The sequence below is a fragment of the Corythoichthys intestinalis genome, chromosome 8 (genome assembly GCF_030265065.1).
Source record: "Corythoichthys intestinalis isolate RoL2023-P3 chromosome 8, ASM3026506v1, whole genome shotgun sequence".
Taxonomy (NCBI): Eukaryota; Metazoa; Chordata; class Actinopteri; order Syngnathiformes; family Syngnathidae; genus Corythoichthys; species Corythoichthys intestinalis.
The window spans coordinates 17,894,299-17,912,214 of NC_080402.1; the positions used below are offsets into that span (position 1 = coordinate 17,894,299).

The 17,916-nt window shown below is 39.4% G+C and overlaps 1 protein-coding gene across 2 annotated transcripts in view; it reads left to right on the top strand.

Annotated features, from left to right (window-relative positions):
• LOC130920284 (axin-1-like) overlaps window positions 1–17,916 on the top strand; it is a 57,751-nt gene that overhangs the window by 32,850 nt on the left and 6,985 nt on the right. For both annotated transcript variants that reach the window (XM_057843382.1, XM_057843381.1), the window contains exons 5-10: window positions 4,593–4,786; window positions 8,650–8,796; window positions 14,355–14,489; window positions 14,574–14,670; window positions 15,889–16,026; window positions 16,113–16,503. In XM_057843382.1, the coding sequence (XP_057699365.1) occupies window positions 4,593–4,786; window positions 8,650–8,796; window positions 14,355–14,489; window positions 14,574–14,670; window positions 15,889–16,026; window positions 16,113–16,503 (1,102 nt within the window). The remainder of the gene's footprint in view (window positions 1–4,592; window positions 4,787–8,649; window positions 8,797–14,354; window positions 14,490–14,573; window positions 14,671–15,888; window positions 16,027–16,112; window positions 16,504–17,916) is intronic.

Below are 17,916 nucleotides of genomic sequence, written 5' to 3' on the forward strand. Positions count from 1 at the left end.
GCGCACTTTTTTTCCCCAAAATCAACTTGTAAAATCATGGTGCGCATTATAAACGGGTACATGGATGGAGACAGAAATATATATATATATATTACATATATATATATAAACCGATTTTTTTTTTTATTGACACGGCCACGTTGTGTTGAAGAAACGTATGCGGCGACCCGTTGCCGAACATTACGGTTCGTGACGTCACCATTTTGTTTCGGTAATACTTCAAAGCACGGAATTTAGTTTCTTGAACTCATTTGAGTCAACGTTTATTGCAGCTCCGCAACTCTGACCATAACAAATGTAAGCACACAGACTTCCTGTGTCCGTCAACTATATCTGTCCCTCAGGAAACTCAATCCCAAATAACAATAGTTCCTATTGTTACTGTCGTGGTCACAGCGATGAGCTCTCACGGATTTCCGACTTACGTTCTCACTTTCATTTTACCGTATCAATCCATGGAAGAAATATTTATTCATCATGATGAAACGAGCAAGTTATACAGCAGCCTTTAAAAGAAAAGTCACATCTGTTTTGTTTTCTCCTAGATTCTGGTAAGCTGGAGAAGTTGTCAAATCGTATTATTACCGTAAATATTGTCAGTTTATGCTAATGTTTTGAACTACCAATATGCTATGCTTGTGCTGTGTTTCACCAGTCAGTAAAATGACATTTCTGTATCTGTACACGAGCTCTGTTTTCTTGTATTCTTCTATTTATTGTTGCTAAAATTAGGGTGCGCGTTATAAACGGGTACAATATTTTTCCCTAGATTTTACAAGTAAATTTGGGGTGCGCATTATACACGGGTGCGCCTTATATTCGGGAAATTACGGTAACTAGCCCGGATTGTTTGACATGACGACTGGGTTGTCGATTGTCTTTGCGGATCAGCAAACCGCCCGGCGGAGAGTAATTTTTTTCGTTCCCCGGAGGAGGGCGGCTGCAGTTGTTGTGAAGCTAACGTGCAGCTAATGTGCATGAGGAGAGCTTTTTAAATGCCTATCAATGATCAAACGTAAGTAGTCCTTTATTTAAAGAAAGTTTGTAGTGTTTACTTTGTAATCGCTGTATTCGTATTTGACATAATACAAAACAAGACGTTTATTGACTTCCTCGTAAGTCCAATGGTCCCACGGTAGTAGGGCTTGTTTTGGCCAATATCCACGGTGAATGGGAACCTTTTGAAACTCCAAAAAGGTGCACACGCCTCTCCCTCATACAGCAAGATTTTTCTGCAGCCGTTTGGCTGGCGTGATGCGAAAAATAATCTGCAAAATCAGCTGAATCCTTAGTCCTCATACACAACAGTACTGCTGTATAGTGAAGAGGACTCCTCCTGTACACGTCACAGCGTCCTCCTCCTCAATGCAAGACCGAAGCCGGAAGTCACTCATTTTCATGGCGCGGGATTAAAAAAACTAAATAACTATAGCGATCGCTTCCACACACATCCAAGCGGTCCATATCATTTAGGAGCATAAAATACCGCGTGTATTATGAAATAAACATGCTTTTTCGTGTCACATGCACTTTTAAGTTTTCGTGGAAACCTGCATCGTGCAAGTCCTATGTACTGTATGCAAGTAAAATACATGCCAAGATAGACATTTCATCATCATCAATGGAAAATAAATTCGATAAAATGTTTCAGGAAAAAATTGTGTGGAGAGTTGCGCGTTTCGCTCAATGGTCCATGAAAATATGTCTGGAATTGGGATGAAACCATAAAACTAAACATCTCAAAATAGCCTTTCCCTTAGTGGCAAAGCGCGACACTGTGGATAGAGTTGACTTCGATTTATGTTTGTTTTGCCTCCCACGTTACGAAAAGTAATGGGACAATTGGCTGCTTGGCTCTTCATTGCATGAATAACCTTTCATTAGATTTCAAGTGTTGTCGTGAGACTTAGCAGGTGCAAAAATCCCCTTGACAGTCTTGACATTATACTCAAAAGAAATGGAGTTTAATAAATGTGGTTTGGCATTTGTGGATAGAGTATTTATTTATTATTATTTTTTTTAATCATCACTTGGCCAAGAGCCTATTGAAGCATTAAAAATAATGTTGTGGTTGTCATTTAACGTCAGTAAATCATGACAGATGTACAGGGTTTGGATTAAATTAACACATTTTTAAGCCTTATTTGAATACAGTACATCTAACTTAAAATCTTTTTACTCTTTACACAACCCCAGGCAAACTTGTTTTTTTTAATTTTTTTAAATTTTATTATTGACTATTAGCATTTGCATCCTAGAGCCAGAAAATTTAATGATGTCATGTAGGGCTGCGTCATCTGGCAAAACAATTACCAGCTGTTTTTTTTCCCTTCCTTTCTTTCCATGTCTGATTTTTAAAAAAAATGTTTTTATTTTTTAAACTTGATTAAATTATTTTTTCCTGATATCTTTAAAGAATCTACTTAAAATTGACTCTAAACCTAAGTTGTATTTACATATAAAGTGGATATTAAGAAAATTAGCAGCACTTAATATGCCAAAATGCTTGTCGAAGAAAGACGAAAATTCACTCGACAATGCAAGGAATTTCTAAAATACAATAAGGCACCCTGGATTGACGACATTTTTCATTTCCCGGTTAACGTCACTGTTGCTTTGAAATGTGCAATTATCTTCTATAAAAGGTGTTATACCTGTATGAAAGTTTACATGAGCGTTTAAATGTCCCCTCCCACCAAAACATTGCCCATGCAGTAGGCCTGAACGATATTGGAAAAAACTATCATTGCGATTTTTGGTGGGTTTGCGATTTATTGCGACATTAAAATTAGAAGAATTTTCACCAGATAACTTGAATAGCTCTGTTTGGGATAGGACTGAACGATATTAGAAAAAGTTAACATTAAGATATATACTTCCAAGGCTCCCCTTTTACTTTTTCGTTGCTGTGGTACACCCTGAACCAGCCAGTCGCAGGGCACATATAGACACACAGCCATTCAAGCACATATTCACACCTACGGACAATTTGGAATGTTCAATCAGCATACCACGCACAGTTTTTTTAGGATGTGGCAGGAACCCGGAGAAAAGGGGCCAGATCAAAGCTACAAACCTGTTAATCATCGTTAACGTTAAAAACCAATCGCCAGCTGCACTGGTGACCAAAAACAGTTTGGTCGCACTGCCTAGCAGGAGGTAGGGTAAGAGGCTGTATGAGCATGAAGCAGAAAAATATGAAAACATTTTTTAGATTAAAATCTTTTCACCTGATTCCGATCCTCAGAAAAATGGCACAAACGACCTGATTTCCGATCACGTGATTGGATCAGGGACATCCCTAATTGATATAATGCCGTTTAATCCAGGCATGCTGTAAATAAAAGAATCCAGGATCTGCACACTTGCTGCTTTTATGAAGTAAAACAAAAGTTTTCAAAAAAAAACAAAAAACAATTGCACGTCCTGCGATGTGTGGCGTAGGTTTGCATAGGGACGGTAGGAACATAACACTAGCAATTTTTCAGGATGCTCAAATTATCCCCACCAACTTTCAAGCAACCTTATTTGCATTACATAATGAGTTCAGTTATATAGGTCATTTAGATTGTCTCCCTATATGTTGTAAGGATAGAATTGATCCTACTATTATTAAGTGAATTACAGTACTTTCATTATGTTCAGACTTATACCGACCACTTTTCACTTGCTGAATGTGCCAGTCCATTTTTTCCCGCAAACGCACGTTTAATTGGCTGAGGAATTGAACCCGCCCACCCACACACACATGCAGGCATTCACAGCCCAACAGAAATACAACATGCCACTCCCCCCCTTCAAAGACTCGGGATATTAGTTTTTTTCTGCCAGCAGCAGCCACTGTAAGTAATATAAAAACACGTCAATGTTGTGGAGGTGCGAACAAGCGTTTAATTTTGCTACTGCTACAGTGCTTCAAGTCGGTTTTACTCACTGAGATTTCTTGAAATACGAAAAACAGCTAGCGGAAAATAAGCTTAACAGACTTATTTTAAGCAAAAAGTTTGTATATTTAATCTTAAAAGAAAAACCTGTTTGTCAGAAAGGTTCTTAATTCAAGAATATTTTTCAAAACATTATTTTAAAGAAATTTTCTCCTGATTTAGGTGAAAAATGACCAACTTCAAATGTATGGGCTCAATACCAATAAATAGTAATATTTACCTAAAGTAAGTGGAAGAATCTGATGCATTAATCTGTTAACTAGACTTTATCACTCAAAAAAAAGATGCCGAAAATTATTTGACTAGATTTAACAAAAATTATCGGATTAAGACGTTATAAATTTGCAGTGTGAAAATTAGTATAGGTTAATACCGATTTATTTTGCATTAATCATTTAGCCTATAAATTAATTAGGTTCATATTAGTGAAAAATGTAGCCCTGACCCCCATTCACCAAATATGTTTAGTCTGATTAATGTCCCGTCACCAGAAAAAAAGTTTACTTGCAGGGTAAGCTGTTATTTCGTCCATACCAATATTAACACCAAACCTACGCCCTTGATTTAAACCTTCCGGCAAATTAATGTATTCGCCCTTTTAGATGTACATTAATTAATATACACAATATGAACTCACCTGTGCCACAGGCCCAGACAGAGATCCAAGCCACGATGGAGGAAAATACTTACCCTCTGTTCCTCAAGTCTGACCTGTACTTGGAATACACGCGCACTGGTGGCGAGAGTCCTAAGCTGAACCCCAGCGACCAGAGCCCGTCATCAGGGCCCGTCAAGCCTGTACCGGGCTGCTTGCCCACTCTGACGGAAGATGAGGAGTGGAGGTAAGACTGGTCCTGTCCGATTTTGTTTTATTCAAAATGTGTCCTCTTCAAGGCCTGGTCCTATTCTGTCAGATTTTGCATGCTTTGCATGTTGCTTTTATATTCCAAAGAAAAAATTGTTAACAATGGCATGGTTGGTCCCTTTTTTCAGGAAACGAAAACATTCATGTCCAAACTGTTTTTTTCTCACTGACCAATCATAATCAACATTTTGGACCCCAAAAGACAAAAAAAAAAAAAAAAACATGTTTTTTGTCAAAATTTGTAATATTGATGTCGCATTGACAACCAAACATGCTCAATGAACCGTTTTGAAGCTTGATAATATTTATTCAACTCGTTACAATAAACATTTAACAGAAAAAATGAGACTGAATACTTTGATCATTCAAACAGGTGTTTTTGACTATTCTACATATTATGGTCAAAAAGGTTATATACAGTAGACCAATAGTGCAAAATAGTAAGTATCTAATAGAGGTGGGAATCTTGGGGAACTTAACGATTCAATTACGATTGAGAGACTACCATTCAATTAGAAATCGATTATTGATGCACCCCGCCCCCAGCTACTAGCTACTTTTAATTTTTCGTACATTAGTTAGAAAAAATACTAGGGGTGTAACGGTACACAAAAATCTCGGTTCGGTACATACCTCGGTTTTGAGGTTAATTTTCGGTACAGTAAGAAAACAAAATGCAAAATATAAATGTGCTAGTTGTTTATTACACACCTTTGTGCTTTCGACAATAGGAACATTAGCCTATACAAAGCTAGAATTCTGCTCAAAAAGTAGCGGGTATTTAAAGATAATCCAACAATTTGCCTTTCAGACCCCGCGTATTGGTCAGCTTTCTTTCTGAAAGAAAGAAGAAAAAAGAAGTCCTGTGCTAAAGAGAAAAGCAATCACAATGACAAAGATTTTAACATATATTTTACAAATGAAATGCCTCAATGAATCATTTTTTTTTTCTTATGAACGGTTTTCAAAAGCTTTATTGGTGGATTTTCTAAAGTTAAAGCGCTACACAGAAATTAATAAATTTAAATGTGTAAGCAGGATCTGTGCTTCACAGGGAGCACCTGGATTCAGCCATGTGAAATGAGGCAGACTAGAAGGTAGTGTATCCACCCAAATCAATAAAACTAAATGCAAACACTTTCAAAATAAACCATTACAACGCCACTTTAATTAAACGAATACACGAAGCAGCAAAATTGAATTTGAATCTTTTTTTCGAATCGAATACTCGAGTTAATCGATTAATCGTTGCAGCACTAGATTGGACGTCTATTGCCGTTAATTCTGTTTAGGGTTTCAGCCAGAAACTTTTTTTTTTTTCCCTAGGTGCATCCCGTTTTTAATGTATATGTCTAAAATGTTTCTGCGACAAAATTGTCAAAAACATCAAAAATGCTTTGTATTTTTTATTGCTTTAAGTGATATGTGCCTGATTGTGTTAAAAATTTAAACATCTCACACTGAATTCTGCATTTGATATCCTAAAAGGGAAGTTCACTGGTTGTCATTCAAAAAAAAGTCAGGCTTTCCATTGACGTAGTAGTATACATGAGACTGTGTTTTTCACATGACAAATAATGCTGTGGAGAAAGCAAAAGAGAAATATGCTGGAAGGAAAGAAAATGGGTACGAAGTGTGTCTGTCATGATCGTTGGTGTAATTATGCTGGAGACATGTTAGGAAACCTGGCTTGAAATTGTGGCAAAATGCACTTATTGCCTATTCCAATTCCAACTAACAGACCCTAAAGATGAGTTATGCTTCCGCGTCAGACCTGCGCCGTCAAGCAGGACCCGATTTACAACCCTCTGCCGTAGCCTTTCTGGCTCCTCCTTTTTTTTTTTCCTGACTTTGCGTCGCGTCAACGCGTGTGACGTGGTGGAAATGGACTACTGTATGATTGGTTCGCTCAGACTGTTGTTTCCGGTTCAGCGCGAAATCACCCAACATTTTTTTTCTACACGCCAAAATGGACCAAGCCGACGAGAGTATCAACGAAGAGCAAGTTCGACAACTTCTACAATGTCTCGTCAAGACATTATGAAGATTGCCAAATGGCAAGCAATTCGTGGGAGGAGATTGCTGAAAATACAGGGCTGGAGGTCAGCCAGCGATTGAATAAAAAAAAATGGAAGCACCACCGAGACAAGTACAGTATGTGTGTGTTCGGAATCAAATGGCCACACGAAGCGGTGACCCAGTCAGCCAAGAACTGCCAGCTTTTTATCACTTTGTCGTATTTTTGGTTGGTGAACTTTATCATTTATTGTGTACTTATGTTTCCTGTTAGTCTGTGACTTATTTACAGTGCCCTCCATAATTATTGGCACCCCTGAAAAAGATGTGTTTTTTAGCTTCTAATATTTTTTTTATTCAAATAATATGGGACCTTAATGGAAAAAAAAGAGAAAAATCCAACCTTCAATACAAGTGCATTCATTCAGTGGGGAAAAAATCCCACATAAAGAAAAAATTCTCTCACACAAAAATTCACACGGTCCCAGGCTTCAACTGGGACCGTGTGCTTTGGTCAGATGAGACCAAGATTGAGCTTTTTGGCAACAAACACTCTTAAGTGGGTCTGGCGTGCCACGAACGATGCGCATGCTGAAAAGCACCTCAGTGATGCTGTGGGTCTGTTTCGCTTCCAAAGGCCCTGGGAACCTTGTTAGGGTGCATGGCATCATGAATGCTTTGAAATACCAGGACATTTTAAATCAAAATCTGTTGCCCTCTGCCCAAAAGCTGAAGAGGGGTTGTCACTGGGTCTTTCAGCAAGACAATGACCCTAAACATATGGCCAAATCTACACAGAAATGGTTCACCAGACACAAAATCAAGCTCCTCCCATGGCCATCTCAGTCCCCAGACCTTGTTTTGTTGGCGAAAGGGGGTTGTACAAAGTATTAACACCAGGGGTTCTAATAATTGTGACACACATTATTTGATGACAAATAATTATTTCTTTATGTGGGATTTTTTTCCCACTGAATGAATGCACCTGTATTGAAGGTTGGATTTTTCTTTTTTTTTTCCATTAAGGTCCCATATTATTTGAATTAAAAAAATATATATTAGAAGCTAAAAAACACATCTTTTTCAGGGGTGCCGAAAATTATGGAGAGCACTGTACGTGTCACATTTCAATTATATGAAGAATAAAGCACAGGTTTGGTGTCAAAAGAGTTGTTTTGATGTTTAATTTTCAACAATAGACGGTTCACACTCGATACATCATCACTGATTGAGAGTGCCTCGGTGCTTTTATGATAACGTTAAGATCAGGGCTACCAACGCAGTTGGGAAGTTCCATAGCTGCCAGAAATCTGTTATGGCTTCCAACTGGCTGGTTGTAGGACACGGCAAACAAATCTGGCTGGAGGGCTTTGCAGACCTCGGACAAAACGCTGGACGCAGTGCTCGACGCCAGTTTGAAGCTAGCCGCCACAGCTTCCTTGTTTCCACCTGAGGATAGAACTCTCTGTGTGTCATCAAACGTCCTCGTCGTCCAGACCGCCTCGAAACAGTCTTCTGCGTCGCCTGCGCCTCAACATTTGTATGATCAACATTTATTCAATGTTGATGAGCTGAAGATCCACATTAAAGCATTCCATCTTGCATTGTTTATTTTTTCTCTGTTAAACTAGACTAGTGGAAGTCAACAAGCATGCCCCAAAACCGTACATACATAAATAACGCCACACGCCTCTTGGCGGCTTGGCGGTGAATTACAGAGCAACGCGTTCCCTTACCACTGAACTACCGAATGCTCATTGAAGCCGTAGTCACTTCGCCGTCACCGGAACACAGGAGCATAACTCAAGCTTTACCCTATTTAAGGTGCGGGAGCGGGCAGAGAGAAGCGGAGCAAGAGAAAGAGGAGTGCGGAGATACGCCGGCGGGGAGGCTGACCCACAGCTTGCTAATGCAGACCGTACCGCAGAGGACCTCCAACAACAGGCGGCGGCAAGACACTCGGGAGTACAGGTGAAGCTGATTGGATTCTACCTTGACTTATGAGTGCCCTAATTTAGGATTTTTTCAAGTTACAAGCTGTCACTTCGTCTTTTTTAAATTTGATTTCATTAGTATTGTTGTTTCGATCACAAATTCCAATTAAAGGGGAAGTTCAGGATTTTTGACATCAGGCTTAATCTTCGAGTTAGCGAGGGTTTCATTAGTCGATGGAGTTTATTTCAACAAATTCCGTGTAGCTTTTTAGTTGTTAGTTTCAGGGCTCCGCAGTGGCTAAGCTAGCGCAAATCAATGGTACCTTCATAGCATGCCATTTAAAAAAAAAAACATGCGCACATGAAAATCATGGATGACCCATGCAATCAATAAATTTGGCTATGTTTTCAGGATAAAGTTATGAAAACTTACTAGGGCTGCAGCTATAGAATATTTTGGTAATTGAGTAATTGACTGAAAATTCTATCGATTAATCGAGTAATTTGATAAAACATATATTTTTAGGTAAAGAGCAATTATAAATATTCATGAGAAAACAAGACATTTCATCTAATAATGAACCCTTTTCAGTCAATCAATGTTTTCATTTTCGATGTACATTGTTGAAGACAGCCAACAATTGCATCTCAGATGTGACTAGAATAAAAAAAGACTAAGGCTACGTTCATACGACGGGTCTTAATGCACGAATCCGATTTTTTCGTGTTTTTCCGACTCGAGTGAGGCATTAACTTGACGGTCTGAACGTGACAAGTCGCATAGAACGGGACCATTTCAAATCCGATCTGGGTCACTTTCGTATGTGGTCTAAATCCGATCTGGGCCACATTTTTCCAGACTGTCGCGGCGGTCTGTACTGTCCAGTCCCGCAAATCGGATTTAATGCAGCAATTACGTCATGAAAAAGCGAGAGAGACGCTACAGTAGCGATTCAGCTATGCGTTATTAGCGCCTAGCTTGCCTTGAACATGGCTTTTTAGGAAGGGTCGGACTTGACAACAGTCATAAAAAAATAAAAATGGGTTGAAGATAAGCCTGAGAATGATCGGTTTTCTCTCTGCTCCATATAAGCAATATTTCAACATTGCTTACACGGCCGAGATGTGGGGCAAACTGCTCGTATGTGTGTGTGACATGCACGAACAGTGCGTGCATGCTATCGATCCATATACTTTGAATATAACCCTAAACGGGGATTATTTATGCCTTTTATTTGTGTCCTCTTTTTAACAAGCAAAATATGATATCCCTGGAATGACGGATGACAGCCGGCATGTGTGATTGTGTGGTCATTTGTTTTGATGCTTCTGCGCATGCGAGTCGTCTTGCTCAGTGCGTGTCGGACTGCGAATTAGTGCGCATGCGTAATACTTGAATGGTCTCAATGGACAAAGGCAGTCTGAACGGGCACGCCAAAAAAACAGATATGACAAAAAATCAGATTCGTGCATTAAGACCTGTAGTATGATCGTAGCCTAATTCATAGCTTTTACTCAAAAAAAAGTTTAGACCTTATAAAAAATATATACATATTCATAACACACATCACTTTAAAGTTAGGTGTTTTCCCGCGTGTTTCAATTGAATTTCCATTCGTGTCAAGCTATTTTTAAGTTCTAGTTAAGTTTTAAGTTAGTCTAAACTAAGTCCTGATAGGATTTTGAGTTTTTGCAGTGTTCAAAATAAATGTATTGTTACATATCAGGTTACAATATGATGGGGATATTTGCATGCGTTCCTGAATCGACCATGTGACGTGCGGGGGTGAGGGAGGTGCGAGAGACGTGCCTTCCTGTTGTTGTTGTCGTTCTGGCAGGTGCGTGTGCGTCGGTTGTGGCAGACAGCAGTCGTGTGTGGGTTGTTCCACAACTTCCCAAAAAATAAATCATTGCAACTTAACGAAGCGGGTGACTCTCTGTCATCGTTACATTATTATACCAACTGCATTGGAGCACATTAGGGACCAGTGCTACTTGGTGTTTTATCCAGCAATGACTACTGAGCTAAAATTGACAGTTAGCATTAGGGCTGGGCGATATGGCCTTAAACATGTATCACGATAAATTGAGCAGATTTATCTCGATAACGATAAATGACGATAAATTCGCCCAAGCGGACTGTTATATAATTTGAAAATCTGAATCAATGCATGAAATACAGATTAACTATTTCTTGTTGATTTATTTACCAGCATTCAATTTGATATACTGTATTTAACAATTGTACATGCAGTCTAAACATTAAGTTTATAAAAATGTATTGTAAGCAATAAGAATTCAAGTATGAACATTTATAACAGCGTGTATGACTTGAACAATGTACATTGTCAAAATCAATATGCCTGTGCAAACATGTCATTGTAACACAAATGACTTGCAGCTTGAACAGTACACTTCAAAAAGACAACTTATTGTTAATGGTGTCATTGTAACACAAATGACTTGCAGCTTGAACAGAACACTTCAAAAAGACAACTTATTGTTAATGGCTGCTGTGACATAATTATTAAATACAAGTGTACACTTTATGGTTTAAGGGTTTTTTTCCCCCCCAGTGCATTTTTTAATAAATGCACGCACAATAAAAATAGCCGGGACCATTTCTCGGTCATTATAAGTTTCGCCGTTGGGTTGTACTTTATGCTGAATGCTTTACCATCACAAAAGCTATCAGAGGAATCACACACAGACAGATTCAAAATAACGCCACATAGTAATTGCTAGATGCAGTCCGTGCCCAATCCACTCATTAAGTTCAGCCGTTTCGACAAGGTTAGAGCCGCTATCCGACTCCATAACGTTCATTTGTAGCGTTAGCCGCTAGCTAGCGTTAGCCTGGCTACCAGTAGAAAGCACTGAAAGCACCATCTCCGGAAATCGTGAGAACAAAGGAGGACAGCGGGTGAAAGCCCGCCTGGATGCCACCAAGAGTCTACTAAATGTCGGTTGAAAGTTTGGTGAACCTCCCTTAAGCCACACTCCATCACGTTTTGCTTGTAGCGTTAGCTGCTAGCGTTAGCGTACCGGGCTTTTGTTTGATTGGCTTCCTGATGATCACGTGACTCACTACGTAAGCACATTCACTGCTTTCTTAAAGGGGAATGAACATAGACGAACAACACAGAATCAAAGCGGGATGAAAAGACTATATTTTCTTGTTTTATTAATTTACCGAATTTACCGACATGGTCAAAATTACGTCGGTCATCGTTAAGAATTTCGGTGACGGTAAATTTTCGGTTTACCGCCCTGCTCTAGTTAGCATTATTAAGTTTTTATTTTACACCCTCATCACTCTCCAGCGCTATGTTTTCACAGAGTAAATAAAGCCTGTATGAAAGACATTTTAGCCATGCATCGACTGTAGTCATAATTACTAGAAACCTTGCCCTCCGCAGGGCTAATGTTACGTGAGCGAGTGACTGTAACGTTAATCTTATTTATTAGCACTGAGAAGTCTACTGCTTTAAGATGGCGGCTGTTTACTAACGCTGCTGACACTGTCATTCACATCTAGTACAACATACATGTGATATCTATGAGACGCGTCAGACACTACCTGCTACCACCGTAGCATCATGCGGACGAGGTTTTAGCAACGTGGGTGTAGTTTGTAGCAGCTGTCACCTGCAGTAAGGTTTTTTTTTTCTTTTTTAATTGCTTGTTCCTCTCAGCACGTGACAGCGCGTTTTCCGCATTAAAAGTAGTCGTGCAAAACCTGATGCCTAGAGCTGGCAAAATTAACCGATTCCTCGAGGTGAATAAAATTACTCAGATCAGTTTTTAAAATCGAGTTACTCGAGTTGCTCAAGTATTCGTTTCAGCTCTAAAACTTAGTATGTCAATCATTGCAGTATGACCAGCAACATTTGTAATCCAGAAGCTCTGCAGAGGAGCAGGGCAGAGTGATATCACATCGTTTTTTTTTTTTTCACCGCTGATTTTTTATGTTGTAGCCAGCAGCAAGTAACCAGTTTATATTGTTCTTTGTTCTTCATAGGGAATTTGTGGCAACTTTCCTATGCCAATTTTTCTGTCTGTTTCCCCAGCCTCTAAATGCACATTTCGCTGTGTTGCCGGCTGTCAGTTAACTCTGCAGACGGATGCTGCATTTGAGGAAGGTGCGAAGTTAGAGTTCCCAACCTCCGATCTGAAAAATGTCATTGGAACACCTGCACTATTTTGATTGCTTACGAGAAGGCAGGTTTGCTGGAGGTCAAAATGTCTTTTGATGGCCAAAATAAAAAAAAACAACATGTTGCGATCAGCCATCTTTGCTGTTTACATTCGCTAGGAAAGCTTTAAGGCCGCAACTGGTACTCTCCGAGCGGGATAAGTACGAATTCCCTGCTTCCTCGAATGCAGCGTGAGCACGAGTGGCCGAAGCACTCCTCTTTATTGTGGTTGTATTACGCATCTAAAAAATAGTCCTGCAGAATGAAATGGATGACGGCAGTTTGGTGTCACATTGTTTCGGCCACATGGGTGTTTTGGAACACCCATCTGTGTTTTGATTTGACTATGTTGGATCTGTTCGTAGATCTGTATCGTTTTTTATTTGTATGCTAAAGGGCTGCAGATATCGATTATGTTAGTAGTCGATTAATAGATGAACTATTTAGTTCAAATAATTGAGTAATCGGATAAACATTAAAAAAATTAAAATACCTGAGCTGAGCCTCAAATAGTATAAAAAAATAAAAATAAATAAGGATCTATGTACAACAAAAGAACAATTGGCTAACTTACATAAGTCCCCTATCTTAAATGCTATAAAAAAAACTAATGTTTTTTTTCTTTTTTAAACAATGCTCTTTACAAATGGTTCAGACACATATTCCCACAAAAAATTGGCTAACTATACCTTTAAACTAAATTACGAATGCATTAAAAAAAACATTAGCTAAAACAAACTTATAACTCGTCTTAACAGGGAGCAGCTGGATTTAGCCATGTAAAATGAGGCAGACTAGAGGGCAGTGTATCCACCCAAATCAATGAAACTAAATGCAAACACTTTCAAAAACAAACTATTACAACGCCACTTTAGTTAAACAAATACTCAAAGCATCAAAATTCGAATCTTTTTTTCTAATTGAATACTCAAGTTAATCAATTAATCGTTGCAGCACTAGTATGCTATGAAGGTGCCATTGACTTACGCTATCTTAGCCACTCCAGAGTCCTGAAACTAACAGATAACTTGCAAACTGTACAGAATTTGTTGAAATCAACTGATTAAACCCCTGCTAACTCGAAGATTTAGTCTAATGTCAAAAATTCTGAACTTATGCTTTAAATGTGAGATTCAAATGAATTTTTTTTTTTTTTTTTTTGGATGAAGTTGCTCACCCACTGCCATTCTACTGCTATCATGAAGTTGCTGCCGCCATTATTAGTGTTCATTCAACTCAAATTTTTGCTTGCAAGTCAAAACTAAATCAGTGACTGCTTATGTCTCAAAATGTATTAGTTAAGGTACCACTGTTGTAATACTTCACCTACTAATACGACTAATACCAACGCTACTACTACGACTGCTACTACAAATATTAATAAATTGTCTGTTTTCAGGCCCTTGAGAGAGCCGGTGAACCCTTACTACGCTAACATGGGTTATGCCCGCGCCCCTGCCACCAGCGCTAACGACAGTGAGCAGCAGAGCATGTCTAGTGACGCTGACACTCTGTCGCTGACCGACAGCAGCGTGTAAGTCCACAATCCCCATTTTCTAATTGCCCCCATCTCAGTCATCACAATTGTTGAGTCGTTCCCTTGCATTTGTGTGTGCAGAGATGGTATTCCTCCTTACCGATATCGGAAGCAGCATCGCAAGGAGATGCATGAAAGTGCCAAAGCTAACGGACGTGTGCCCCTACCTCATATACCTGTGAGTATTTCTTCTCAGAAAGATACTGAAGCAAAAATCATGAATTAACAGTATTGTGTTTAAAATATATGAAAATGCAAAGATTAACAAGCATATTAAAAATATATGGCGGAAAACACAGACAAGACTGAAAAAGCAGTCTTCTTTAAAAGAAACTGCTGTATTTTAAGCCAAAATAATTGTTGTGTTTGATAGAACAATGTGTCTATATGCTGCCATAGCAGATTCATGGCGCATTAAGCCCCCAAACTATTTTTAATTTGTCCGATTTACCCTGAAAACCCCCGTTTTCAGACGTTGGGAACCGCTTTTGTTTCAACCCAGCCATAAAAAGCTCAGTAATTATATTTATTATTCGAAATGTCTGTCATTTTTAGCTTACAATCATTAATTGATGTCTAATATTTAGTCTACAAAAAAAAACGACTTTAAAAGATTATTCACTCTCATATTTTAAAATTTTAAACAAATTACGTCACAATGAAAATAATGTAAAAAGATCACGAATATCTACCTCATAGCTATCGCTTAATTGTTTTTGGATCGAAACAAGGTAAGTACTCAATAACATCTCGTTAAAATCATGGCCCCTTAGTAAAATCTCGATAACTGCGTGATGTCTGCGATTTCTGCTTCGCGACCCTTGTTATATTACCATGTTTCACCCATAAAATCCCCCAAAAATCCAGCTGTGGCCATTCACAGCTGTGTCTTGACACTCAGTGATACAGGCTATATGGAGTTTTTGGATCGAAACAAGGTAACTACGCGATAATATCTCGTCAAAATCATGGCGTCTTTAATTCTGCTCTCACATGCTCTCGCCTCCAGTTAGGGTTTTGCTGTTTAAATTTTTTTTTTTTTTCTAAATACCCTCCTGTTAAAATTTTTTCTTCCCCTAGAAAATAGTTTTTTTAAGCTCTCCAATGGTGTATCACACATGCATATCGGACATTTTTTAAAGTTGGCCAAATTGGGGTCTCAGGGCGGAACTTCAAGTCACCTGAGTGTTTTCCGCCATATACTGATAAATGACAAGAAAGCTTCTAAAATAGTAGATGAAAACAAATATTTGACAGAAAGCAAATGCAGGCACAGTCTTTAAAATATGGTTTTAACAAACGAATTATCCAGTGGATAAAGGGCACATTTTAGGAGAAATGATGAAAAACAGAAACTATATTCATTTACATCCATTTGTGTCTGCTTTCCATGCAGCGCACGTATCGCATGCCAAAGGACATCCACGTAGAGCCCGAAAGATTTGCAGCTGAGCTCATCAGGCGGCTGGAGATGGTTCTTCGGGAACGTGACGCCGAGGAGCGACTGGAAGAGAGATTGAAGAGAGTTCGACTGGTGAGTGGTAATGTGGAGGCCGTTTCAATGATCTCTAAGCGGAATTAAGCCTCATTTCGCTCAACATTGTCATGTGATTCGAACAGGAAGAAGAGGGGGACGAAGCCGACATCTCTGTCACCACGTCCATGTCGTCGCACAGCATAACGCTTCCGCTCCCTTCGTCTTTCCCACCACTCTATGGAGCCCATTACTCGGAGACCACTGCCAACACGGTGGCCGTCACCACCTACGGCGGTCTGGTGGCCATGGAGGACTCTCACGATGACGACCCGGAGTCCATTTTGGATGACCATGTACAGCGGGTAATGAAGACGCCAGGCTGCCAGTCGCCGGGCGCCACCAACGTGGCCTTGGGAGGTTGTGGCCGTCAGACACCGCCCAAATCATCGCGGTCCCCCGACGGGGGCATCGGACCACCTCACTACCCGACGCACAGAGTGGGAGGACACAGTCTGCCTCCTGCCGGGGTCAAAGGTGAGCAACCACAGGGTCTAATGGAAGCGTGTCTTATATAGAGCTTTAATTGCTTTCAATGAGCAAGAGACGTGAAACTCGAATAGTCGGTCTAAATCATTAGCTGCCAGTGACAGCCATAGACGTCCAATCATTTTGAATCAGAAGTGCTTGCAGAGAATGAAGATACCAGTCTTTTTTTTGGCAGCCCTTTTAATTTTCGTCTTTAGTCTTTTGAACGATAATACTTACTAGTACATATTTCATCTCAAAATGCTTGTCTTAGTCAGGTTTTTGTTGACGAAAACTCAAGACTAACTTCGTCTAGTCTTAGTCGACATTTACTAAAAAAAAAAAATTCATCTGTACAATTAAAAAAAAAAAGAATTATCTCCAAATAAATAAAGGTTTCCAACTATTTTAAATGAACATTGACAGACGAGCACATATAGTAACGTCTACAAGAACAACGCCAACTTCCCAATGATACACGCTCAGCAGGAAAAACAGTACATTATTTTCAATTAATTATTAAAGCTGTGTGAAAATTGCGATTCTTAGATTATTCTCGATTCACCCACTGAAGATTCGAGAACGATTCGCAAACATCCATATTTCGATTATATAAATATGCTAAGTAAAGCGGAACTAAAACGCAGTCGGCGCGGTCTACTGGACGCAATGAGGAACGGACCGAGAGTAAACATCCACACTCCACAACTTATGCCGCGAGATAATAAAACACCGACAGCTGCTACAAACTACGCCCACATAATGCTACGGTAGATATCACATGTATATAGAACTAGATGCTGTTAACTTTATACTGAAATAGTAGTTTATTTAAGCCTACGATTTTCGTACTCTTTTTGTAACTAATGTACGAAACATTAAAAGCAGCTAATAGCTGTGGGGCGGGGTTCTGCATCAATAATCGATTTATAATCGAATCGTTGCCTCTGAATCGTAATCGAATCTTGAGTTGCCCCAAGATTCCCACGTCTGTTAATTATACCCACCTGGTTGCTAGAAACTATCTAAAAAAAAAAAAAAAAGTCCGAGAGTTTAAGAGGACGCTCGCCTTTAGCATTAGCCTAATGCAGATGCGAATGCTACGCTAATGCAACAAGTTACATTTAGTGTGCGATGATCACTCAGATAAGCCCTTTAAACGCAAAACCAACATTGCATATTTTCTTTGGCCAAGAAGACGAATCTTGCCGTGCGTGCAAGCCTGCATTGAGACTGTACACGACACACTGGTGAGCTGGGAAGGGGGTGGGCTACGATGGTAGCAGGCTAACTACACATAAAATGTCACACATTGTGAACATGTGACGGAAACTATTGCGCATTTTCGTCTCGTCAGACGAAAACTGGCGTTCGTCTCATTATGTTTTAGTCACCCAAAACCCGTTTTTAGCTCGTTACGGT